Genomic DNA, 26,956 nt, shown 5'->3' on the forward strand with positions numbered 1-26,956 from the left:
GTAGCAGAGAGAAAAAAATAAGCATGTGGAAAACTACAGTAAGATAAAGAAAGAGTTGCTGTGTGCCAGAAGAGACTCTGATAGTCCATAGAAAACAGGGTGGGCTTGACTCCTTCCATGATATTCCTGAGCTTCAGGGCTTGCCCTGGTAGAGGAGAGCCTTGAGCATCACTCAAGTGGGTGGGTGCCTTGTTCCTTATCTGTATGCTAAGGACCATGGCCCAGAACAGGAGCTTATTGAATGCATCTGGTTCCAGTTTTTGAATTGTCTTAACATTGTTCTTTTTCTTTCTTTTTTTTTTTTTTCCAGATCTTTATCCCTATTTTACAAGGTTTGGCTCTTGCTGCCAAAGAGTGCTCCCTTGATAGTGACTACTTTAAATACCCCCTTATGGTAAAGCTTTATTTTTAACCCTTTAATAAATGACTTTCTTTTCCCAGAGATAATGTTTAATATTACCAACTCCCTCCTTTCATTGATAATTAATCCTTGCTTGTTTTCCTTAGTTTAAATTATAACTTAAAATAGTTTGATAATGGTTTTTCAGAATGTTTGGTGTGCAGGGAGATAAATGATTGGGGCGAATTAGCAGTCCAGAAGATAGCGCTTTGCTCGTGCCACCAGTCAGGAAATGTTTTAGGAGTTGAGCAGCTATTGAAATGTGTCTCTTCATAGGAGAAGAAAAAAAGCAACTTACAATTACTTTAAATTCCCAAGTCACCTGGTAAATGAGCATAACATGTTTGGAATGCAATTCTGAGCGCAAATTAAAGCAAATCATTAGTTTCATTTCCTATTTATATAGTATGTTTTTGCTCTGAATCTCCTCAGAATAACTCTCTGGGCCACCTTTATTTGCGACTTGACACTATATGAGCCTTGAGTTCAGACTTCTTTCCTATGCAGAGAACTTTACCTTTCTACTGTATTTCTGCACAGTTCTTAGAAAGTATTATGCAACATGGACAGAGTTGTCAGCTAAATCCTCATCTGATTATGGTTGACGATAAGTGGTGGTACTAAAAAGAGGAGAATTTGATTTCCCAGGCTTTGAATTCGTGACATTGGCTGTTTGGAGGAACAATATTTTGATATTTGAAACTGAATCTTTTTTGTGTTAGATTTGAAAAGATGTAAATATGGAGTCAGACAATCTCCTTCACAAATAACTTATTAAAATATTTCAACAGGGGCATTTAATGGAAAAGTTTTGTTTTACATACATAAGAAAAGGCTTCTTTCCCGCATGCTCTGTTGTCCTTTTACTAAATTGTGTCTCTCACTTCCAAGGGAAGCCAAGGTGTCTAGTGGGAGAAGGACTAGATGGGGTGTCAGAATAGCAGGGTTCAGATCTTTGGTCCTCCATGTGCATGTTCTGGGGAAACTTGTCAGGCCTTAGTTTTCTCCTACAAAAGGAGGAGTTTGGACGAGATGCTCTGAATCTGGGAGACCCCTTCTGGGAAGTAAACAACTGAAATTTGAAATGGATCATAAGATGAGAGAAGTTGTCAAGAAATTGTCCTTGTGTACTGTCTTTGTGTTAAGGACCACGACCGCTGCCCATGCTGTGTGGTTCTGTCCAGTCACATTACTCACATAAGACACCCTGTATCATTGACGCTGTCGTTGGCATTGAAGAGTACAAGACAAGGAGTTATTCATGTGACGTGGAGTTCAGGGAGGAAGCGCCCTCCTGAACGACATTTTCTTTTTCTTTTCTTCCCTTTGTTAAAATTACATGAACATTTCCTTCCCAAAAGGGAGCTTTTCTTTTTTGTTTTAGCTTTTTCATTTGTGAATTTAAGCTCACTTGCTGTTTCAGATGAGACTTATGGGTGTTAAATATCAACAACATGTCCTGGTCTTCATCAGAAGACAGAAAGCCTGTGTTCTGGGGACAATAGTGTGATGAGGTGCCATCATTGGTGCCTGCCCCAGAGGGAGGGCGTGGCCTTGGTTGGTGTGCAGCTTGTGCTGATCCATTTAGCAGGAATTGTGACTATGCATGTATGCTCTGCAGAGGCTGCTCTGGTCCCCAGCCCTTAAAGCTTTGGCTGACATCAGGATACCTGATACGGTTTATCTAGTGTTAAGTGACTCCTGTAATCCCATGATGTAGGGGAACAAGCTTCTCTTGGAAGGGCAACTGCAGACTTCAAGCAGAATTTGGAGACTTAGCAAAGTTGCCAGCTAGTGTATCTCTTCTTGCTATGATAATGCTTTAGGCAGAATCCATGGCTTTATGCAGTTCAGGTACATGTTAGCTTTAGTAGTTAGTTTCTTTATAGGAGTTCTGTATGCCTTTGTAGAGTGGTAGTCACTGTAACATCTAAAATATAGGAAAAGCACCTTTTTTTCCTTAGCCAGAATCAATAGTTATTATTCCTTAATAATTGTTAAAGATATAAACAAGGGTCAAGTAGCTTGTGTTTTTTGATAGTCAGCTGTTTTTGTGTATTAGGTAAACCATATTTGACTAAATCTTTCTTATTTTAATTGTAGGCATTAGGTGAACTCTGTGAAATTAAGTTTGGGAAAACCCATCCCATTTGTAGTTTGGTAAGTGTTGGTTTTTTTTTTTTCTCCCAACAACCATATCACAGGTCTAAAGTATTCCCTTAAAATAACAATATTGAGAACATTTCCTACTTATAAGGAAAGCATTTGATTAAACATTGAACAGTATGTAAATGTGAGCTATGATTATTAAAAACAATATTTATAAGTAATTTACAACAAAACTTAAAAATAAAAAGCATATTTTCTTGAGTAGTAGATAATAATTTTAATTGAATTTCAAATGTTGAGTTATAAATTTTTTTGTAATAATGCTGTGTTATTAAGTGACTGATAGGTATTTCTTAAATATCTACCATACACTGGGAATACATAGATAAAAATTAGTCTCTCTTCCCAAGAACCTCCTATTCTGATGGGAAAGACAAGTACCTACATAAAGAGAAGAAATACAAATAAATTCAAAGTGGTTATACTTCAAGGTATTTCAGAATAGAGAGTGTTCATTAATTATTATTAGTAAGTAGCTTTTCCAGAAGAGAAATCCCTTGAACTTTTTGGCAGGGTGAGTTCATTTTGATTCAAAATACTTGCTTTGGAATTTGAAAATTGAAGTCAAGTCCAACAGAATGAATGAAGTTTTCTGGGGCTGAGATGAGAAAGCATCGTAGACTTCAGCACAGTCGCCTAATGTCTTCCTGGGACCATTTGCATTCATGTTACCAAAGCAGGCAGTTGGGCATTGAATATGTTCCCTGCTGAACTTGGTGTCTTTGTAGGTCGCCTCTTTGCCTTTGTGGCTGCCGAAGTCCTTAAGCCCGGGTTCTGGGCGGGAGTTGCAAAGACTCTCTTATTTGGGGGCCTTCTTCAGTCTCTCTGTCTTTGCTGAGGATGATGTAAGTACCTGACCATTGACTCTCTGGGCATTGACCTGCTCCTCCAAGTGTCACTGTGTGGAACTTGACCGTGTTCTTTTTCTTGCAGACAAAGGTGGTTGAAAAGTATTTCTCAGGGCCTGCCATTACCCTAGAGAACACCCGAGTGGTCAGCCAGTCACTACAGCATTACTTGGAGTCAGCTAGAGTAAGTGTTCGGCCAAGTGAGGTTTTTTACAAAAGAACCATAAGTGGTTTCTTAATAACCTCCAAGATGATGGTAAAAACAAAAAACAAAAAAACCCCTCAGTTCTACAAGCACCAGTTGCCTGCTCTATGCAAGATAATATGCTACTCCCTGGGAAAGCAATAGTTCTTGTTCTTAAAGAACTGGCCTTTTCCCACCCTGTGTTGTTTGTACTGATGTTCCCTTGGAGGACTTGAAGGCTGAGTTGTCTTTCCAGCATTGAGATGTTCATATTCTCTCACCTGGTCTCATTTATGAATTTAGCACGGTGGGGAAAGTACATGACTCCTCTTTGTCCAGAACCTAGACCAAAGCTTCCAGAGGCAAGTAGAGTAATTCCAGGCTTGTATATGTACTAATTTGTGGAAATACTTCTTTGTTGGGCCAAGCAGATGGTAAAAAGTGACTTTGTGCAATAGAAACCCTCCTCTGTCTCGCCCTCTTCAAAGCTGAGGTGTCTGCCTTTACTCAGGCATACCTGTTGGCATCTAGAGCTAGTTTTATGATGTAGTTGGATATGGCCAAACACCTCTTGTGTGAGTGCTGCTCTCAGCAAGTTCTTTTATAGGAATTTTAGGTGGGGAATTATTCATTCTTCAAGGCAACTATTTTGTTCATTCTTATTCAAAATTTCAGCAAGAGTTGTTCAAGATTCTACATAGTATTTTGCTGAATGGTGAAACTCGTGAGGCAGCTCTCAGTTACATGGCAGCTATTGTCAATTCCAACATGAAGAAAGCGCAGATGCAGGTAAGGACTCCTGGGGAAGTGCATGCTGCCCCCTCAAACATTGGTGAATTGACAGCATGTCATTCTCATTTCACTCAAAATACAATACATAGGTAAGAGTTGAGTGCAGGACCAGAGAACTTGACCCAAGTCCAAGCTAGTATGGGAGGGTAGTTTTTTCAAAGGTAGCTGGGCATTAGTAATAAGAACCTTGAAATGGAGGCATTTGTTGGATTATTCTGTATGTAAACTAGAAATAAGACTATGTGTGATACTTGCCTCCAGCCCTCAATAAAGACCAGCTGATGTCACACACTCAATGCTACAGCTCTTGTGTTGCTGCTTGGAGGCACCATGGCTTTGATTTGTTACCTTTTCATATATCACAGGAGTAACAGAGACTTTGCTGTCCTGAGCCAGTCTTGTCTCTCCTCATTTCACAGACAGATGATCGGTTGGTGTCTACGGATGGATTTATGCTAAACTTCCTTTGGGTACTGCAGCAGTTAAGCACCAAGATCAAGCTAGAGACAATAGATCCCACTTATATATTCCATCCACGGTGTCGTATTGTTCTTCCAAGTGATGAGACACGAGTGAAAGCGACAATGGAAGAGGTTGCTGGCTGGATGACTGAACTTTGTGAGTAATGTCTTTCGGTTGTATTGACTTCTTGAGTTGTAGAAAGAACTGTTATCTTATTCTGATATTACTGATCACCTGGCATTTTAATGTTTTTCTAATTTCATTTTTTAAAATAAACTTTAATATTTTCATATTTTTTAAAGATGTTATTTAATTTTCCATTAGCACTAATGCTTTTTGCCGAGTTGGTATATTATTAATAGTTTTTTGAGGGGGAAGGGAATGGGTCTTTCAGCTAAGGGTTGACTATATGATGAACTGTTTCCATTGTGCCATAATTTTAAAAAATTTTTTTTCCATGATATCACTGAAATTGTAGGGGAAATGTCATGAAGTATTTAAATACATTTAAGTATTTTTAATTCACTCTCCCCTTTTATGTTTTCCTAGATGGAGATCAGTCTCCATTTTCTGAGCCGAAATTCCCTACAGAGTGCTTCTTCCTTACGCTGCATGCCCACCACCTCTCTATTTTGCCAAGCTGTCGTCGGTATATACGCAGACTCCGGGCCATCAGGGAGCTTAACAGGTTAGTGCTCTGCCTGCCCCATATATTTATCACCCATGACATTACTCAGTATCTAGATCATGTGTTTCCATACACAGTCCCATTTCCCTACTGATCTTGGATGGAGAAGGTATTCATGTTGCAGCACATTTGTTGGCCATATGCATTCAGACTCTGGTAGGAGTGAGGGTGACTTAATCATTAACCATTGTTGTGTTCTGACAAGGCAAGTCATTTGTAGGATTCGTATTTCTTCTATTGAATATCCTTGAGTCTCTTGAGAGTCTCTGAAGAGAGTATCCATTATGCTTCTCTGGACTGCAAAGTTTGGAAGATATCCTAGATCGGCTGTGTTAATGAACGTTGTCTCTTAATGACCTATTTTAGAGTGCCTTCTAATATTTGCCTGCATTGGTGCCTCCATTTCCTTTCCTCGCATTCTCGTCTTAATTGTTTGCAGTCTTTCTTCCAAACTCATTCAGCTGAAATTAGCATCTCCAAAGTTACCAATGAATTTCTTCTTAAACTATTTTTTTTAATCAACAAAAATCTGCCTTCTCAGTAATTTCTTAATTGCCAAGTCTAATGACTTTTTCTCAGTCCTTGTCTTTCTTGGCCTCTCTGTAGCATTTGACATTGTTGGTCACTCTCTTCTCCTTGAAAACCTTTTCTCTGGGTTTCTGTGACACTGGTCTTTGCTGGTTCTCCTCCTACTTCTTCCTCTTTGGATGGATTTCCAACCAGCCTCCCCTCATGCCCATTAGCTGTAGGTGCCCCTCAAAGATCTGTCCTGGGCTCTCTTCTGTCTCTATACTATTTCTCTTGGTGATCTCATCAGCTCCCATCTGTACAGATGATTCTCAAAGGATGTGGTTCTTCTCCCCTTACCTCAGAAGCAGTAGATGGGTGCACAGTGGAATGACATTACTCCATTTCCCAGGAAAAGCTGGCAATCAAGCAAGAAACGTACCATGATAGAGCATTTCAGACACAGAGGACAGCCCATACCTAAGTAGAGAGGCAGGACGGCAGGCGTAATGTTAGAGAAACAAGTTAACTAGTGTGGCTGGACCCTAGATAACATGGAGGGGAAGAAGACCAGAAAGGTAGGAAAGGACCAGGTTCTGAAGAACTTATCTTTAATAGGGAGCTATGGAAACTTCTGGAGCAGGAGATGACATGATCAGGCCTATGCTTTAGAAAAATCACTTTGGTAGCCAAGTGGACACAGACTTCAGGCAGAGATCACTTAGAAGACTGTTGCATTAGTTCTGGCAAGAGTTGATGAGGGTCTGACCTATGATTGTGGTCATGTGAGTAGAGTAAAGAAGATGTTCCATAAACAGAGATGAGAAGGTTTGGAAGTGTGTGTGTCATAAGTGAGGAATTCAAGATGACACTGAGTTTGTGAACCAGCAGAAGGGTAGTGGGGGCAAGGATGACAGTAGCCTTGATAGTAATAGGAAAGGTGGTTTAGGGTAAAAGAAAATAAATTTTGCTTCAGACATGTTCAGTTAGAGGTGCCTATCAGACATACAACTAGAAAAGTTTAAAAATCAATTGATGAGGAGAAAAAGTAGGATCTGTAGACCTAGGAATCCTCCATGTAGAAATGTTCATTGACCCCCACAGATGTTGACAGGATTATCACATGAGAGGAAAAGAGGGCTTCACGTAGAGTCTTGTGGGACACCCACAGTTATGGGACCTGATCAGGCTGAGAAGGAAGAGGAGGAGATCCAGGAGAGAACAGTGACATGAAAATCCAGGAGGGGCTGATGATCCGTAATGTCAGAGGTTACAGAGGATTCAAAGAGAATTGAGAGAAGTCATTAGATTTGGCAATTGTGATCATTGGTAAGACTGATTTTTGTTGATTGAAAAAGAATTTTTTTTTACGACATCATTATTAACTTTGCAGAAGTTAATTTTTGTTGAATGATGAGTTTGGAAGCTTCATTGCAAAGGGGATTGAGGAAAGGAAATAGTTTTTTTCTCAAGTAGGAAAAGATAGCTTTCTGTTGAGGAATTTAGCCACAAAAGGGAAAAGAGAGATAAAGTACAACAGCTAGTGGGAATGGTAGAATCAAATGGAATTTTTTAAGCATGGGAGCCATGTGGACATGTTAGTAGGCTTTGGAGAAGGATCTGCTAGCCAGAGAGATGTTGACGATAAAGCAAGGGGGGATCAGAATGGGTACAGTTTACTGGAGAAATTGAAAGGGGATGGGATCAAGGGTTCATGTAGCAAGGTGACTTCATCTGAGAATGCAATGAATGGGGAGATTGGGGGAAGATTTCTGAATGAAGTGATATGAGAAGGAAAAAAGGGAGTCAATTCTTGGTAAATGGCCTCAAATTTTTTGGGGGGAGGGGGTCAAATATAAGACAAGGACCTCTTTTGAGAGGGTATGTTGGAAGGCTTGAAGAGAAACAAAATGATTTGTTAAAAGATCGTTGTTCCCCACCAGGGCTGAGTCCTAGATTGATTGCTCTTCTCTGCATCCTTTCTCAGTGCTGTCATGAGCTCCTGTGGCTTCAGCTCCTAGTCGATGGGGCCAGCTCTGCATTACAACCCCTGCTGTCCTGTTTGTGTCTCAAACTTAATATGTCCAGAATGAAATTTCTCTTCCCCTCCTCACCCACTCACCTGTTTCCCTTGAGGGTGTGACCATCACTGCAGTTATCCAAATTTGCCATCTTGAAGTCGTACCCCAGCTCCCCTCCCCTCCCTTCCACCTCCATTTCAGTCAGTTGCTATGTCTTGTCAGTTTTGCTTTTTTAACCTCATCAATACTTGTTCTCTTCTTTCCATTTGCATTTCCCCTACCTGATTTCAATTTTTTGTTACCTCTTATCTGAACTGTTGTAGTAACCTCCTAATTGGTCTCTCTCCTCTCCAGTTCAACCTCCACCCCACTTCCAAAATAATCATCTTAAACACAGGTCTAACCACATCATTCCCCTGCTCAAGAATGTTCAATTGCTCCATTTTTCCTCCAGGATTAAATATACCTTCCTCACCTTGACATTTAAGACTCTTATAAATCTAACTCTAAACTGACTTTACAGACTCACTTGCCTTCTCACATCCTGGAAATTAAACATTCTCTCTCCTCCTGCTGAGATTTTTCCCATGCCATCCCCCTGAGCCTGGCACGTACTCCTTCCTTGATTATTTCAAGACTGGGCTCAGGTCTTCTTCTTCTGGAAACTTTTTCTGACCCCTGTGCTTAGTTCTTGGTACTTTTCCTTATATAAAATGGGTTATATTCCCCCAGTAGATTAAGTTCCTTGAATGCAGGACGTTCCTTGAAGGTAACAGGTGCTCATGAAATGCTGGTGATCAGACTTCTTAATGAGGCATAAAGCAGGGAGGCTTTTGTTCCCCAGAGGCATTTTCTGTCAATTAGAGCAGAGGTGTCAAGCTCACGCCAGATGAATCTGTCATTGGGAAATGTTTAACAAAAATAAATAAAAATACAGCACAACATAGTGTTAATTTGTGGTTCTTAAGTCAATATGTGGCCAGTAGGGATTTGTTCCTCTTTGAGTTTGACACCACTGAAGTAGAGTGTTCAGCTCAGAGTCCAGGTGGAAGAGGGATTCCCTCTAGATGGTGAAGTCCCCCACATGTCCCTGTCTGTAGCTAACTTTGTGTTGATTTTTTCCAGCCCTCTTCATGTTTCCTAATCTGAGTGAGATCTATAGTTACTCACGAGTTTATCTTAACCCACATAAGAGAAAACACGTGGGTGCAAAATAAGTAACTCAATCAATGCAATGACCATTCTAGAGGAGGGGTGAAGAAATAGGCCTCCTTCCTTCCTCTTGGTAGAGAATCGTGGCGTCTGATGAGACATTTGTTGTCAGACATGGCCAGTTGAGGCAGTTTGTTTGTTTAACCACTCCTTTGTTCTGAAGAAAGGGTTGTCTTTGGGGGAGGTTGCTGTTATTAGGAACTGACAGTGTTAGTTTTTTTTTTTAAACTATCTGTAATACATTTTGAAAAAAGAATAGCAGCACAAAAGATAAAAGACATTTATGACTAGAAAAGAAGATGGGTTGGGAGCAAGAGATAACTGATAGAGAGCCTGCACATTCTCTTGGTAGCACAGAATGTTAGAAAACTCAAATACCCTGGGATAGTGAGCGACCTCCTGAGGCTGGGCATGGGCTGCCCAGAAGTCCCAGTCTGCTCCCTGCTGGCATGATGCACATCAGTGACGCCACAAATGGAACGAAGCCTTCACGTTTTTTTCATAATCCCTTGATGATATGTTTTAAGTTTTTTTTATGGAGATCCTTTTTTTGAAAAAGAGAATTCTTCCTCTTAGCCTCTTGTACCCAGATAAACTACTCAGCCCAGTTTTTAGAGCTTTTATTTAATAATGAAAATAATAAAGAAGGAAACCATTCTATTGAAAACACAGTCTTTTGATTTTGGCAAGTAAATAAACATCAGAGCCTTAATATTTGATGAAAGAAATATTTTGATCCCAGGAAGACAAATAAGGAAACTGAATGTTTGTGGTCTGGAATATCTCCTATCCACCCACTCATATACATCCCATATCACCATAATAAAAGGATAAACTGCCACTTTCTGCACTGACTGATTTTTGTTGTAATTCAGATTGAATAAATGAAGAGAATACCTTTCCCTCTTTGATTTTTTTTTTTTTTTTTTTTTGCTTTTTCTTCGATTACAGAACTGTGGAAGATCTTAAAAACAACGAAAGTCAGTGGAAAGATTCCCCTCTGGCAACCAGACATCGAGAAATGTTGAAGCGTTGCAAAACTCAACTCAAGGTTTGCACTAATTAATTGGTATAATTATCCAGTAGCATGTTTTTCTTCAGATGAGAATGTGTTCGTGTAAAGTGATAGTCATTCTGTAGAGTAGATCAGATTTTTCTTCCATCAGTATGGAGACATTCTTCCAGAGAGTGAACACACTTTCCCCTCATGCACACAGGGTCCCTGGGAATAGTTGGCACACCCTTAGCCTACTTGTGCTCCTGGTCTTGGATACTGGAAGTCATTTCCTCCCTTTGAGGAGACCTTCTGAAGTTCCCTTTGGGTATAGCTTTCTGCTGGGCTCTGAAGGATGGTGTCCTTGGAGAGACTGAAGCATGTCTTCTTTATCATCATCCCCTTGCCCTGAGAACCTTGCCACTGAAGTTGATGGCAACTGCAGATTATCTGAGCTTTCTAAATTCTCAAGGTCATTGTCTGGTCAAGAGGAGGCAGGGTGGAGAGGAGAGAAAATTCTCCTCTCCCCCAAAAGACAAAATCTTCTTTCTCAGAAGTAGCTTACAGCTGTTTTTGATACATAATTCCCATGGAGCCTGATTCGTTCCTTCAACCAGTCGCAAGATCGTTGGCTTCCTCTGCTTTCATCTAAAGACCACAAGCTCCCTGAGATCCTTTCAGATTGATTGAGGACTTATTCATACTTTGTTTACTTTTGATTGATTTAGGAGAGATTTCTGTGATCACTTATCAAGGGGGCTTGACCCTGATGTGTACATGTATCTCAACAGGCAACTTAGCCAACCTAGTGGAAGCTGGTTCCCTCTTCCCTGTCCCCCTCCCCTGCTAGCCTCAGTAACACAGACTCTTGTACTTAATAAGGCCTAGCGGATTCCACTCCCCCCACCCCCGGGCCCCCAGGACTAATCTAACCTGAAAAATGGGGTGGTCTTTGGAAGCCCTGTGAAGGCTCTGTCAGGACCTGTCTTCCATCTTCCCCTGTCTCCCCTTTATTCCTCAAGGTTCCTAAGACATCAAAGAACTAGTAACCCATGTGCTGAGACCCCAGCAAACATCAGGGTTCCCACTTATCATGAGTAGAATATGAGTATTATTTTAGTCCCATAGGTAATCAAAGTGCACAGTTCTGGGGACGGGGCTCTTCTCTGAGGATCTGTTTTCCTGTCAATAGCAGGCCCTATGTTTTTGGGTTTCCCCGTCTGCAAATGAATGGCTTTTTACATCTAGGCTCCGCACACCAAAAACAAATGCTGCCTGATGTAGACCTGAAAAATCATTGTTAAATTAGTGAATTGTTCTGTTTATACATACTTCAGTTGCAAATGCTGAAGGTTAGGTCTTTTGTTTTGTTTTAGGCCCCATTGTCTGCTTTTTATTGTGACGGAAATTTTTGCTTTTCCTTTTATTATATGTTATCTTGCCATTTCTCATATTTGTCTAGTTGTTTACTGATAATATTAACCTTACTTGGCTAAAACTGGACTTCTGGAATGATAAAATTAAGGGAAGATTTTTTGACATTTCCTCAGCTATAGGAAGCCAAATGAGGCATTTTATAGACAAAATTATCTCAGAGAGAAAGAGAATTCTTTTACATGTTGCAATCTTATATATCCTTTTAGGCTATAAAAGTTGAATAATCTTAATTAAAATAATACATATCCCCTTAATTAAATAATATATATCCCCTTAATTAAAAATAATATATATCCCCTCAGTAAACAAATCTGAATAAATAGACTTTATTGGCAAACTTAGCCAGGTTACAAATTCAGCTACATTAAGAGGGTTCACAGTGGATTGTGTAAGAGATGTATGACTCCATAAAAATGGAGTCAGGTGGATCCTTCTCCAAATACCCAGATCACAAATATTTTGCATGTATTTCCTTTGCTGTAATTCCTCAGCGTGTTCCCATTGTCCTTTAAGATACAGCTCAGGCATCATTTTCTGCGTGAAACACTTCCTGATTCCCCCAACTTTCAGTGCTCTTCCTCTAATACCTTTTATTCAGCTACTCCTTATTTGTATTCACTCGCATTATATTTGTTCTGCACACATTTTTCTCCTCATTACTTAATAAATACTTGTTTGATTATAGACTTTTGATGTTTGAAGATTATGAACAGTTGGATAATTTATAAATTTCATAATTATACTTCTTTGGCCAGCAGCATGAGGTGATTGTATTTTTAGCCAGAATGCACGTACTGGATGAAAGCAGCTCTATTAGCCAAATCCTCAAACTTCCTTCTTAGAAAGGGATGAGAATTCTTTACGTGGTCTTCATCCCCAGCAATATATATAGTGAATATTGGAGCAAGATTTAGAAAAGGGGGTAAAATGGAGGGTTCACAGTTGTATTAACAGAAATACTATCTTTCATTTTGTTAACTTTTGAGCTTTTTTCATTTTTGTGCATTTTATACTCCTAAGGAGACTTTATGAGGTCACAGGGGCAGAAAATAAGGCGCCAGAAGGCTGTGACATGGTCAGCCTCTTTCTCTGTAGTCTAAGCCAGAGGTGTCACACTCAAAGAGAAATGGACCAGACTTCTTATTAAAGTAGAAAACCACAAATTAACATCCTCTTTGCTGTTTTTTATTTATTTTGTTAAGTATCTCACAGTCACATTTTACTCTGGTGTAGGCCATGCCTAGTTTGATGTCTTTGGGTCTAAGTCATGGGTTCCCAAAGCAGGTGATACTGCCCCCTGGGTGGTAGTAGGTCAAGTAAGTTTGGGAACCTCTGATCTAAGCCATTCTGCTTATGTGTATTTAGGCACTGTACTCATTGGGGTCATTTCCTCCTTGTTTCTGCAGAAATTGGTGCGATGCAAAGCCTGCGCTGATGCAGGTTTGCTGGACGAAAACTTCCTGCGGAGATGTCTGAATTTCTATGGCATCGTAATCCAGCTGCTGCTGCGCATCCTTGACCCTGCCTATCCTCAGTAAGTCTGTGCTGCCTTTGGGCAGATTTCCTTTTGCTCCCTTGTTTTTAGCAGCCTGACTGCCCTGACTTGTTAGTTGCTTAGAGACCCTGAAAGTCCACAGCATTAGGCCTCCCTTGGTCCACATAGTGCATCTAGGTGAAGCACAGCACAGGCATTGCATTTCAGTACAGTCTCTTTTAAAAAACAAACAAACCAAGAAAGCTTTTCTTTGATGCTTTTATATCCTCTTGAAGGAGGTCAAGACAAATCATAAATTGACAACCAGAGGATCCCAAGATGTTCTGACATCTAATGATTCAGATCACAAGACGTGGCAGTTACCAAACCTACCACTGGCCTCTGTTAGTTGTGAACTTTTCTTAAAATGGTCCATAGCCCCTGTGCTGAGATGGCCAGGGAAGGGTGAGGGACTGCTGTTTTGGTTTCTGAGCCAGAGCTCTACGTGTGTTTCTTTGCTGCTTGAAGTTGTATTTTCTTTCCTTCACAGTATCACACTGCCTTTAAATCCAGATGTCCCTAAGGTGTTTGCAGCATTGCCTGAGTTTTACGTGGAAGATGTTGCTGAATTTTTATTTTTTATTGTACAGTAAGTAAAGTCTATTTCTGACCTTAGTGCAGCCCAGATTTCTGTGGCCCTTGCCCATTTGCCAAGTATTCTTCTTAGAACAGCCTGCTGAGGTATGTCTTCTCATTAGCATGACCCCATCCACTTTGCAGATGAGTCTTTGACAAAGGAAGTTTTTGTGCTGGATGCCACAGCAGCTAAGGAACAGAAAATGGCCCTACCTCAGTGATATTTCCACAATCCCACATGGCTTCTGATTGTAACTGATTTTACACCTACATATATGGCATTCAGTGAACAGCACTACAAGCTTCAGTTTTGACTCCTCTCTTATGCTTAACATTTTCTGCTGCTGCCTTGACGGACTGTCTTGGAAACAAATCCAGCCATGCTATTAGAGCCATCCTCTAGCAAGAGCTCTGAGGGCAATAGCAGGAACTGTAGTGTATTCAGGAAAAATGGAGTGGATTTGATGCGATTGAATGTGTCTAGCTGGAAGGAAGGAGGGCACAGTAAGAGCTGGGAGATGGAGGTGGACAAAGGGTGATATGGGAAGTAAATATCCTTGGAGCAGATACCCACGAACTAGAAATACTTTGGTTGTAGGTTCTTTGGTTTTGTCCAATATACCACCTTCTCTATAACAGATCTCCCCTGTGTAAAAGGAGAGATAACTTATGTCTTTTGTTTTAATAATCTTTTGAGAGTGAGGAGCACCTATGTCCTTCTCTTTACCTGATTTAATAAGTTGACATCAGTGCCAGATTTTTAGTAATAAATAAGTTATGCTTTGGCTAATAGAAGCATTAGGTCTTCAGCTGTTCAGTAATAATAGTACTTACTGGTTTGTATCTAGTGCCCCAACTAGTTACCCCAAGTAGTTACCAGTGGCAAGGCTTCATTGGCCATTTCTGTTTTCTCTGTCTGCTAAGATATTCACCTCAGGTGCTGTATGAGCCCTGTACTCAGGATATCGCCATGTTCCTTGTTGTGATGCTCTGCAACCAGAACTACATCCGGAATCCATACTTGGTGGCCAAATTGGTGGAGGTCATGTTCATGACCAACCCTGCTGTCCAGCCGAGGACCCAGAAGTTTTTTGAAATGATAGAGAACCACCCTCTTTCCACCAAGCTTCTAGTCCCCTCACTGATGAAGTTTTATACAGGTGAGAGGGTCTACAGTTCTGTAACGGGGTTAGTTGGTGGTGGTCACAATCAGGGTCATCTCTAGTGTTTTTGTCAGTTTTGTGTCTAATGATAGTTAATATCTATATGGTGCCTACTACACGCCAAGCATTGTGCTAAGCACTATTTGCAAATATTGTCTCCTTTGATCTTCACAACAACTCTGGATGTAGGTGCTATTATTATTCCCATTTTTACTGATGAGGAAACTGAGGCAAGCAGAATTAAGTGACTTGCCCAGGGTCATATAACTGGTATTTGTCTGAGGCTGGATTTGAACTCGGGACTTTCTGCCTCCAGGCCTAGTATTCTGTCTACTATAGTGCCACCTTGCTGCCCTTCGTTTAGAAGGATTTTATCTCTATTTGCAGGGCATGTTACTTTTCCCATCATGGCGATGCTTTTGTCCCGAGTAGCGTACTAGACTCCCCAATCCTCTCGTAATCCCGCAGTGCGCATTCACCAGCTATCTCCTTTCAGTTGGAATCCAGCTTGTGGTTACAGCAAGTTTTCTCCTCATAAAACTAATTGGTGAATTTAGGCTTTGAATCTGCAACTCAGTTCCTATTTCTACATATCCCAAGGTCATTGAGCCAACTAAGCCCAAAGACAAATGACAGAAATAAAATAGAGTGCATGGATGGTTGGAGTTGGAGGAGTGCTCAGCTGAGTCAGCCTACTGATGTTAGGAAAGGGGGGAACTTGAAGTCTGTTGACTTGTGGCAGTAGGAAAAGGAAAGGACATGGTCATGAGATTGACCAAAAAATGGAGATGATTTTTCTAGTTCAAGAAAAGGAAAAAAAAGGCTGAGGGGGAAAGCACGCAATTAGTAATCAAGTCCAAATTTGTAAGGAGAAAGTGGTCTTCCAAAGAAACAAGGAATCATAGAAACAAATTCCATATTTCATTTAGTCCAGTGTTAGTGGAAGATTGGATATTTCCCATTTCTATATTATACTTAAATAAAGTGACCATTTGTGTCACCAAAAGACTTATTGAAAACTCTTTTTCTTTGTTTTGGAAGATTTGGAGGCAGGAGGACATCTTTAAAGAAGATTGTCTTCATATTATAAGATTATTAAAACAACACAATTCAGGAATAGAGTTAGAGTAAAAAAATTTTGAGAACTCTAAAAAGCTTTGGTTTCTGTAGGATCTATTAGTGTTTACCATATTTGAAATTAAAGTCATCAAATTTCTAAAATATTTAATTATTTTTTTATTAAAAACAGCTATTTTCCAAACCAAAAAAGAAATTATGAGAACAGTGACATTGTTTTATATTTTTTTGCCGGTCTCTTTAAGGTCTGGCTTACTAGAAAACAGATTGATTCTCAGATCTGCTTCTACATTTAATCTGTTGTTTGGTTGAAATATAAAAATAAAACTTGGCCTCACATGGCTAAGTAGTTGGGAAAGGGAGTAGTATTTTAAAAGCCCTTTCAGATAGTTGAAGATAGTTAGTTCCTGTGCAGATTTGAAGCTATGTCATTAAAGGTTTCATACTACTCCATTACATTAAAATCCATTGATCTCTCTTGCACTGAATGGATAAATAGTTTTGTAGCATCATGCAGTCGGGAACACCTGCTATGTGCCAGGCAGTGGGGATTCAAAGACAAACCCAAACAGCCCTTCAGTCCTTGCTCCTCAGAAGGTTAAATCCTCTAGGGAAAAACAATATGTACAAATAGATAACAGTATTTATCCAGGGGTGGGGGATGGAGGTAGGAGCAGGGGAGGCAGAGAGAAAAAGATCAGGAAGAGCTTCAAATAGAACTCATCATTTAAACCAAGTGATTAAAAGAGGTAGAGGTGATGAAGGAGTACATAACCTGCATGAGAGACAACCAGGGCAAAGGCACAGAGGTGGGAGGTAGAGTGTTAGGTATGGGGAACAGTAAAAGGATAGGTGGAATGAATTGCATGTAATTAGTAATGAAGTTGGAAGGTCGGAGCCAGGTTGTGAAGAATTGTAAATGTCATATGGTAGGAAGGAGCCATTGCATTTGATTGAATAAGGGAATGATGTGGTCAGATGTGAGAACCGTCACTCTGGGAACCAATAGAGGATGGATTAGAATAGAGAGGGATGATAGGCAGAGACCAGCGAGGGGCCATTGCACTTACCCAGGCAAAAGTTGGTAAGGGTCTAAACTAGGTTGGTGGCTGTGTGTGGGAGTGAGAAAGAGACAGATGTGGGTGACTGATGGATGGGGAACATTGGAAATGTGAGTGAAAAGTTGAGGTTGTAAACATGTGACTAAAAAGTTGATGGTGCGTGCAGAAAGAACAAGGACAGTTCAGAAGCATGGCATGTGTCAGGGAGCAATAGCAGATTTGGTTTTGGACATGTTACATTGGCAACACCTGCAAAACACTCAAGGTGGACATGTCTGGAAGGGAGTGGGTGAGGTAGGATCAGACTGCAGAAGTGAGACTCAGACAAGGTAGCCACACGTCTTGTGCATCTGCATTGAGACAATAATGGAACCTTGAGGGCCAGTGAGGTCATGGAGGGAGAAAATCTAGATAATGCAAAGAGTCTTGGGGTACAACTGAACTTAAAGGATGGAATATGGAAGCCATTCAGTCAAACTGAGAAGGAAGGGCCAAACATTGAAGGAAACAAACAGAGAGCTTAAGGTACTTGTCCAAGGTGATGCGTAGCAAGTTAGTGTTTGAGCCAAGGTTGAAGTGTCTTTTGTCTCTGAGTCCAGTGTTCTTTCCACTCATTCCCCTTATGCAAAGAGCTCATTATAAATGGCAAAATGAAACTGTTGCCTGTAGTGGGTAGCATAAAATCCGAGTCATTCTTAACTTAGGCCATGGTTTAGGAAATGCTTGGCCAAATAAAATGTTACTTGAAAAATATAATTTAACTTATCTTAAAATTATAAGTAGAATCTATCTGAAACCATCAGCAAGCGTCATCTGTAATGGAGATAAGTAGAAGCCTTCCCAGTAAGATCAGGAATGAATTAAGGATATCCATTATCATCAGTATTGTACTGGAAATGTTAGCTAGAGCAATAAGAGAAATTGGAATAGGCAGTGAGAAAACAAAGCTGTCACACTTTGTAGATGATATGATGGTATACTTAGAGAAACCTGGAGATCAACAAAAAACTATTTGAAATAAATGACGATGTTAGTAAAGTCACAGGGAATAACATAAACCCACCTAAATCATCAGGGTTTCTATGTATTACCGACAAAACCCAGCAGCAAGAGATTGAAAGAGAAATTCTATTTAAGATAACTATAGACAATATAAAATACTTGGGAGGTCTACCTGCCCAGACAAAACCAGGAACTTTGTGAACACAATTACAAAGCACTTTTCACACAAAGTCAGATCAAAATAATTGGGAAAATATTAATTTCTTGTGATTGAACTAAGCCAGCATAATAAAAATTTACATGTTCTGTGCCATACCAACCAAATTATCAAAAAATTATTTTATTGAGCTAGAAAAAAAATCTTAAAATTCATCTGGAAGAACAGAAGGGCAAGAATATCAAGGGAATTAATGAAAATAAATGTGAAAGAAGGTAGCCTCTCTGTTCCAGATCTCAGACTGTATTATAAAGCAGTAATCATCAAAACTATCTGGTGCTAAGAAATAGTGTGGTGGATCAGTGGAATAGGTTAGGTGTACAAAGCTCAGTAGTAAACGATCGTAGTAGTAATATAGTGTTTGATAAACCCAAACACCTCAGCTTTTGAGACAAGAACTCACCGAAATTGCTGAAAAACTAGAAGATAGTGTTACAGAAACTAGGTGTAGAGCAACATCTTACACTGTATACCAAGATAAGATCAAAATGGGTACATGATTTAAACATAAAAGGTGATACCATAAGCATAGAAGGAGAGCAACTGTTAGAGCTGTGGAACAGAAAAGAATTTATGACTCAACAAGAGATAGAGAGCATTACTAAATGTAAAATGGATGACATTGATTATTTAAAATTAAGGAGTTTTTGCATAAACAAATCCAAGATTAGAAGGAAAGCAGAAAGCTGGGAAACAATTTTTATAGCAAGTGTCTCTGATGAAAGCCTCATTTCTCAAATATATAGAGAACTGAGTCAAATTTATTTATAAGAATACAAATCATTCCCCAATTGATAAATGGTCGAAGGATATGAACAAGCAGTTTTCAGATGAAGAAATCAAAGCTATCTGTAGTCATATGAAAAAATGCTCTAAATCACTACTGATTAGAGAAATGCAGATTAAAATAACTCTGAGGTAGTCCCTCACACCTATCAGATTAGCATTAGCTAATATGACAGAAAACAAAAATAATTAATGTTGGAGGAGATGTGGGGAAATTGGAACAGTAATGCACTGTTGATAGAATTGTGAACTGATCCAACCTTTCTGAGGTGAAGTTTGAAGCTATGCCCAAAGGGCAGTCCAAACTGTGCATACCCTTTGATCCAGCAGTACTACTATTAGGGGCCTGTATCCCAAAGAGATGCACAAAAAGAGGAAAGGACCTAATTGTAAAAAAAAAAAAAATTTATAGCAGTCCTGTTTGTCATGGCAAAGAATTGGAAATTGAAGAAATACCCATCAGTTAGAAAATGGTTAAATAAGTTGTGCTGTGTGATTGTAATGGAATATTACTATCTTATAATGATGAGCAGGCAGCTTTCAGAAAAACTTATGAACTGATGCAGAGTGAAGTGAGCAGAACTAGAGCATTGTACGCAGTTAACAGCGATGCTGTGCTATGGTCAGCTGCTGTGAACAACTTGAACAGTGATCCAAGACAGTTCCAAAGGACTCATGATGAAGAATGCTATTCACCTCCAGAGAAAGAACTGATGGAGTCTGAATGCAGATGGAAGCATATTGTTTTTCAGTTTCTGTATTCCCCCACCCCTTTGAGTCTGTCTTCTTTCATAACATGACTAATATGGGGGGGAGAACGTGTACACACACACACACACACACACACACACACACACACACACATTTGAAGAAAAAAGCAGTTGCTTTATGTGCTAATCTTTGAGCTTTTGTGCTTTCTGACACCATGGAAAAGAATTTGGAAAAGAAAGGGTTACCAGTGTCCAAATAGGGGGATGCCCTGTGATGCAGACTCAAACAAAGACCAGATAAACATGCTAAGCAACAGCGACTAATAGTAACAGGGGTTGTGTGTTAGAGTAAATTAAGGAAGGCAGAGAGAAGGACATTTGTTGAACATTAACCATGGGCAGGTTGAATGTTAACCTTGGATTTGCCAAGGATGTAGAACTGGCCGTCTTGGTTCTCACGAGTCTTTCTGATGGAGACTTTGTTTGAGTCCTCAGGCTATCCTATCCCTTGATTAAGTACATATATCTCCATCCTTTTAGGGGGCATGTTGTTCTTATGTACATAAAAGCACCTTTAGATCTTCATATCAGCTATTGTTGTAAGTCATTCCTGTTTTATGTCTTTTTCCTCTCTTTTAAACAGAAGTTTTCCTTAACTCCAGATATTGCACTTTGTCTTTGTCTTTAAATTTTATATTGCTTTCATTTCCAAATATATCCCTCCCTCTTCCCTTACAAAATGAACCATTTCTTTTATAACAAAGATTTTAAAAGGAAGAGGGAAGTGGGATGAGGGGCATCTCAGTATCACATGTGTGATACTGAGTGTGATACAACAGTATGTATAATATTTCACACCTATCATCCTGTTGTCCCCTCCTCCCCTGCAATAAAAGGAATGAGGTACATTTTCACAAGTTTTTTGTGTTTTTTCAATTTTTTTCTATTTATAGCTTTTTAGGCACTATGTGCCTTGTTTTCTGGGTTCTGCTCACTTCACTACATCACTTCTTATGCTCCCACAGTATTTATGTACTGTGATTGTTAGGTCATTCCTTCATTGGTTGTCATCTGCTTCTTTTTTAAAAGCTTTTTTATTTTATTTTTTAATTTATTCATTTTTGCTTTTCAACATTCACCTCCAAAAGATTTTGAATTCCAGATTTTCTCCCCATGTCTCCCCTCCGCCTGTCCCAAGACATCATGCATTCCGATTACCCCTTCCCCTAATCTGCCCTCCCTTCTCTCATCCCCTTCCCTTCTGTTTTCTTGTTAGCAAGATAGATTTCTATACCCCATTGCCTTTATGTCTTATTTCCCAGCTGCATGTAAAAACAATTTTTAACATTCGTTTTTGAAACTTTGAGTTCCAACTTCTTTCCCTCCCCCCCTCCCTACTCATCCTCACTGAGAAGGCAAGAAATTCAATGTAGGTTATATGTGTACAATCACACAAAATACTTCCATAACAGTCATATTGTGAAAGACTAACTATATTTCCCTCCATCCTATCCTGCCCCTCATTTATTCTATTCTCTCTTAGGACCCTGTCCCTCCTTAAACATGCTTACTTCTAATTACTCCCTCTTCCCATTTGCCCTCCCTGCTATCATCCCCCCACCTCCTGCTTATCTCCTTTCCCCCCATTTTCCTGTAGTGTAAGATAGATTTTCATACCAAATTTGAATGTGCATGTTACTCCCTTCTTAAGCCAAATCCAATGAGAGTAAAGTTCACTCTTTCCCTCTCACCTCCCCCCCCCATTGAAAATACTTTTTCTTGCCTCCTTTATGTGAGAGATAATTTAGCCCATTCTATTTCTCCCTTTCCCCTTCTCTGAACCCTTAATTTTTTTTTTTTAGATATCATCCCTTCATATTCAACTCACCCTGTGCCCTATGTCCATATGTATATAATCCCTTCAACTACCCTAATACTGAGAAGAGTCTCAAGACTTGTAAATATAAATATTGTCTTTCCATGTAGGAATGTAAGCAGTTCACCTTTAGTAAGTCCCTTATGACTTCTCTTTGCTGTTTACCTTTTCCTGCTTCTCTTGATTCTTGTGTTTGAAAGTCAGGTTTTCTGTTCAGCTCTGGTCTTCTCATCAAGAATGCTTAAAAGTCCTCTATTTCATTGAATGATCATTTTTTCCCCTGAAGTATTATACTCAGTTTTGCTGGGTAGGTGATTCTTACTTTTATTCCTAGCTCCTTGACCTCCAGAATATCATATTCCAAGGCCTGTGATTCCTTAATGTGGAAGCTGCTAGATCTTGTGTTTCCTCAGTACTCAAATTGTTTCTTTTTGACTAGTTGCAATATTTTCTCCTTGATCTGAGAACTCTGGAATTTGGCTACAATATTCCTAGGAGTTTTCCTTTTGGGGTCTCTTTCAAGAGGTGATTGGTGGATTCTTTCAATATCTATTTTGCCCTCTGATTCTAGAATATCAGGTTAGTTTCCTTGATAATTTCTTGAAAGATGATATCTAGGCTCTTTTTTTGATCATGGCTTTCAGGTAATCCAATAATTTTTTTAAATGTCTCTCCTGGATCTATTTTCCAGGTCAGTTTTTCCAATGAGATATTTTACATTGTCTGCTGTTTTTTCATTCCTTTGGTTTTGTTTTATAATTTCTTGATTTTTCATAAAGTCATTAGCTTCCATCTGCTCCACTCTAATCTTTAAGGAATTATTTTCTTCCATGAACTTTTGGATCTCCTTTTCCCATCTGTCTAATTGTGCTTTTTAAGGCACCCTTCTCCTCATTGGCTTTAAAGTGTAATTTTCTTCAGTATTTTTTTGGGTCCCCTTTAGCAAGCAGATGACTCAGTTTTCATGATTTTCTTGCATCACTCATTTGTCTTCCCAATTTTTTCTCTATTTCTCTTACTTGAGTTTCAGAATCCTTTTTGGGCTCTTTCATGGCATATGACCAATTCATATTTTTCTTGGGTGCTTTGGATGTAGGCACCTTGATTTTATTGTCTTCTTCTGTTAGTATATTTTGGTCTTCCTTCTTACCAAAGTAAGATTCTGTAGTCTGACTCTTTTTCCTGTTTTTGCTCATTTCCCTTGCCATTGACTTGACTTTTGAGCTCTTTGTCAAGGGGGTAGCAAGTGTGCTGTCAGCCACTTGATTCCCCCACAGTCTGTGAGCCTAGAGCTCCACAAATTGCTGCTGTTCTTGCAACTCCTGCTGGCTCTTCTACGCCCTCCTGAGGCTGGACCACTGCTCTCTCACACAGGTCCCGCAGGGTTTTTCCACTGACCTTCCAATTTGTCCTCGGCATTTGGGGGTTGTGAAGTCTGGATACCACCACAGGTGCCAGAGATTCAGTCCCCCCTGAGGCCTGCTCATATCCTTTCTATGCCTGTATAACCCACACTGGACTGTGCTCTGCTCCCAGCATGGTGTGATAGGCACTTCCTGGTGACCTTCCAGGCTGTCTTGGGTTGGAGATTTGCTTCACTCCATCATTCTGTGGGTTCTGCAGCTCCAGAATTTGTTTAGTCATTTTTTACAGGTATTTGACTGGGCTTGGAGACAGAATACTAGCAAGTCTCTGCTTCTACTCTACCATTTTGGCTCCACCCTCACCCCTGTCATCTACTTCTTTATCCAATTCTAAGCTGCCACCAAAAGTTCTGCTATGAGGACTTTGGTTGATGTACAAGCTTTGTTTCATTTTTGACCTCCATAAAGGTATACCTACCAGTAAGGTCTCTGGGCCAGAAAGTTCATGGACCCTTTGGAACAAACCTGAATTCTCTCACACACATCCCACTCCTTTATCTAAGGCCTGATTTCACCTTTGCAACATCTCTATTTGCAACATCCATTGCCTCCCTTTCTCCTCTGACACTACTACCATGCTGGTGCAGGCCCTCATCGCCTTGTGGATTATTGCAGAAGCCTAACGGTTCATCTGCCTGCTTCAAGTCTCTCCCCACTCCAGTCCATCCTCCACCTGCTAAAGTGATTTTCCTGAAGTGCCTGTCTGACCATGCTTCAGTGGTTTTCTATCACCTCCAGTATCAAATACAAAGTGCTCTGTTTGACATTCATAACTCTTCATAATCTAGCCCCCTTGTACCTTTCCAATTTTCTTATACCTTACTCCCCAACATATATTATTTTATCTAGTGACACTGGCTTCCTGGCTGTTCCACAAACAAGACCCTCCATCTGTTAGCCTAAGGCATTTTCTTCATCTGTTACCCATGCCTAGAAGGCACTCAGACTACTAACCTGTCTTCCTTTAAGTCACTTCCAAAAATCCCACCTCTACAGGAAGCCTTTCCCAACTCCTCTTCATTCCAGTGCCTTCCCTCTGTTAATTATTCCCTATTTATCCTGTAAAGAACCTGCTTCATGTGTATTTGTATACATGTTGTCTCTCCCATTAGACTGTAAGCTCCTTGAGGTCAGAGGCTGTCTTTTACTTCTTTTTGGCAGTTAGCACAGGACCTGGCACACAGTAGGTGCTTAATTATTATTGATTGATATTTGACAGGAAATAAAAGTTATTTGAAAAACAGTTTCATGAATGTGAGCAGCATTTTCATTAATTAAATAATACCTAGTTAACCCTACTTGATCTTTACTCCACCCTGATATGTTTCAGTAAATAAATGAGCTTCACCTTCAGAGTTAGGACACCCAGATTTATGTCATCTGGAACACGCTTTGCTTGTCACTTAACTTCATCATGGCCCAGACGACTTTTTCAGATGAGCAGAGTGGGTGCCCATCTCCAGGGCGAGGCCTTGTTTTCTATACCAGTGGGGACGTATGTTTCCACATTGTCTCGTCCTTTAGACTGAGCTTTTGGAGGGTCAGGGACTGTCTTTAGCCTCTTATGGTATCTCAGGCACTTAGCACCGTGCCTGGCAGATAGGAAGTGCTTAATGTTTATTGATTGACTGAAATCACAAGGATGTTCTAAAAAAAAAGCCAGCTGTTTATCTGATCTCTGCTTCCTACGGGAGCAGAACTTAATCCAGTTGATTTTTTGTTTTGTTTTGTTTTTAAGGAAGTGGAAAGGAAGGAAAAAGTGTAGTTTCTAGCTGTTGCTAAATTGTTTTTATCTAGATAAAACCAAATCTTCCTTGCTATTGGCGATTTCATTTTCCTGGTTTTTCCTGATATGTTTTGTTTTGTTTTGAAGAAATATGGGTCTGAGGGATAAAGTTTCTGGCTATTTCTCCTAAAATAAAGCCAAATTAGGACAGCTTTTTTATATTTAGATTTATACATTTAGGGTTCACGTGGTAGCGGCTGTGATTGACTTTGTAAGAAAACCTGTGGCCTTGACTGCACCTTCTTTCCCTGTTTTCTCTGTAGATGTTGAGCACACTGGAGCCACCAGCGAGTTCTATGACAAATTTACAATCCGATATCATATCAGCACCATTTTTAAAAGTCTTTGGCAAAACATAGCCCATCATGGCACCTTTATGGAAGAATTCAAGTGAGTATTGGGTTTCCAAAATTACAACTTTTACTCTTGTGAAAATCTTGGATAGGAGTTCTGTTAGCTAGTCACAGAAACCACATACTGTAACAATTCAGTTCAACAAGCATTTATTAAGGGGTCTACTTTGTGCCAGGCATATAATAGCTAACACAGTTTAGGTCTCTACCAAGAGAAAGTATAGCATGTAGGAATAAGGAGGTGATGCTGCTTCTGTTATCTGCCTTGATCAGAACACGTCTGTAATAATACACTCATTCTTGGCCGCACATCTGAGGGAAGGCCTTTGTTAAACTGGAGAGCATTCAGAGAACAATGATGAGAGTGGTACAGTCTTGAGACCATCCTTTGTGAGGCTTTATGGGAAACTCAGGGAGAACATAGTAGCTTACAAAGGGATAGATCAAACTAGTCTTTATGGCCGAGAGTGAACAATGGATAGAAATTGCGGAGGCAGATTTAGGCTGGATATCAGGAAGAGCTTTCTGGCCATTCGAGCTTATTTAGAGTGGAATTTGGGGCTCCCACTCACCAGAGGTGGGATGACCACTTGTTAGTTGTATTGTAGGTAGGTATTTTTTGTGGAGTGTGACTTGGTCTAGATGACCATTGAGGTTTCAACTCAGATTTATTCATTAGGAATAGTAGACTGCTAAAGATTTTGGAGCAGAGAAGTGAAGTGATCAGGTGTCTTCATAAAGTCAGATTTGTCTGGCCTCAGTATTCATTCAGTCAGCAAATATTTATGAAGATTCTACTGTGTGCAGAACAGTGCTAAGAGGAATGCAAAATTTAAATTAAATCAGGTTCCCATCCTCTTGGAGCCTAGAGTTAATCAGGGGATAAAAGCCAGACACATCCAGATATAATGACCAAAACATGATATTGCACTAGACAGTTAAAAGTCATTTGTGAGGTCTAAGGGGGAAGATTTTTATCGACTATGGGCATCAGGAATGCTTTGATGGAGGAAGTGTCTTGTAGAATGGGCTTTATAGGATCAGTAGAAATTTGACAATCTAAAAGGGGGAAAATACCAAGCCTAGGGTATGATGTTAGCAAAGCTATGAAGATAAAAGAGCACAAAATTTTTGGTGAGTAGAGTAAGAGAAAAGATTACGGAGAATCTTAAATGCTAGGGACAGAAAGAAAGGCCAAAGGGAACCTTTGAAATTTTGGCACAGAAGTGAAATGGTAAAATCATACTTGCATTTTTAATGGAATTTTTCTTTCCATCAGAAAAACAAAGTCATACTTTTATGTCTTATTGTGACAAGGAGGTGGTTTTAGGTTTCAAAGGCTCTGCCAGTGGATTGTGAGCTCTGAGAGTTTCTACAGAGCTAGAAGAGCTCTTAGTTCCGTCTTGGTGACTGAATGTTTTATTGGAGAACTGGCTTAAAAAAGCATCACCAGTGGATCACCCACTAGGATAGAGTATTTGGCATTGCCATTCATGAAACACATAAAAATACAAAATGGCTCTCAGCCCTGTGCAGGCTTCTTCTACTTCAGTAGTGACAATTGAGAGTTGGCAATTATGGGGCAGAGTACTAGTTATTACACAGCTTTTAGATGCTTTCCCAATGTAAAGAATTGGAACCCTCACTGTGAACTATTTGCCACATAAAAAACAAGTT

General features: G+C 39.8%; 1 protein-coding gene across 4 annotated transcripts in view; it reads left to right on the forward strand.

Annotated features, from left to right (window-relative positions):
• UBE4B (ubiquitination factor E4B) overlaps nucleotides 1-26,956 on the forward strand; it is a 149,618-nt gene that overhangs the window by 104,496 nt on the left and 18,166 nt on the right. For 3 of the 4 annotated variants that reach the window (XM_072608812.1, XM_072608814.1, XM_072608815.1), the window contains 12 exons: nucleotides 311-394; nucleotides 2,504-2,560; nucleotides 3,298-3,414; nucleotides 3,503-3,601; nucleotides 4,277-4,390; nucleotides 4,813-5,011; nucleotides 5,405-5,543; nucleotides 10,235-10,334; nucleotides 13,121-13,248; nucleotides 13,739-13,837; nucleotides 14,749-14,984; nucleotides 25,190-25,316. In XM_072608812.1, the coding sequence (XP_072464913.1) occupies nucleotides 311-394; nucleotides 2,504-2,560; nucleotides 3,298-3,414; nucleotides 3,503-3,601; nucleotides 4,277-4,390; nucleotides 4,813-5,011; nucleotides 5,405-5,543; nucleotides 10,235-10,334; nucleotides 13,121-13,248; nucleotides 13,739-13,837; nucleotides 14,749-14,984; nucleotides 25,190-25,316 (1,499 nt within the window). The remainder of the gene's footprint in view (nucleotides 1-310; nucleotides 395-2,503; nucleotides 2,561-3,297; nucleotides 3,415-3,502; nucleotides 3,602-4,276; nucleotides 4,391-4,812; nucleotides 5,012-5,404; nucleotides 5,544-10,234; nucleotides 10,335-13,120; nucleotides 13,249-13,738; nucleotides 13,838-14,748; nucleotides 14,985-25,189; nucleotides 25,317-26,956) is intronic. The other variant, XM_072608813.1, reaches the window with a different exon arrangement.

This window comes from Notamacropus eugenii, chromosome 5 (genome assembly GCF_028372415.1).
Source record: "Notamacropus eugenii isolate mMacEug1 chromosome 5, mMacEug1.pri_v2, whole genome shotgun sequence".
Classification (NCBI taxonomy): domain Eukaryota; kingdom Metazoa; phylum Chordata; class Mammalia; order Diprotodontia; family Macropodidae; genus Notamacropus; species Notamacropus eugenii.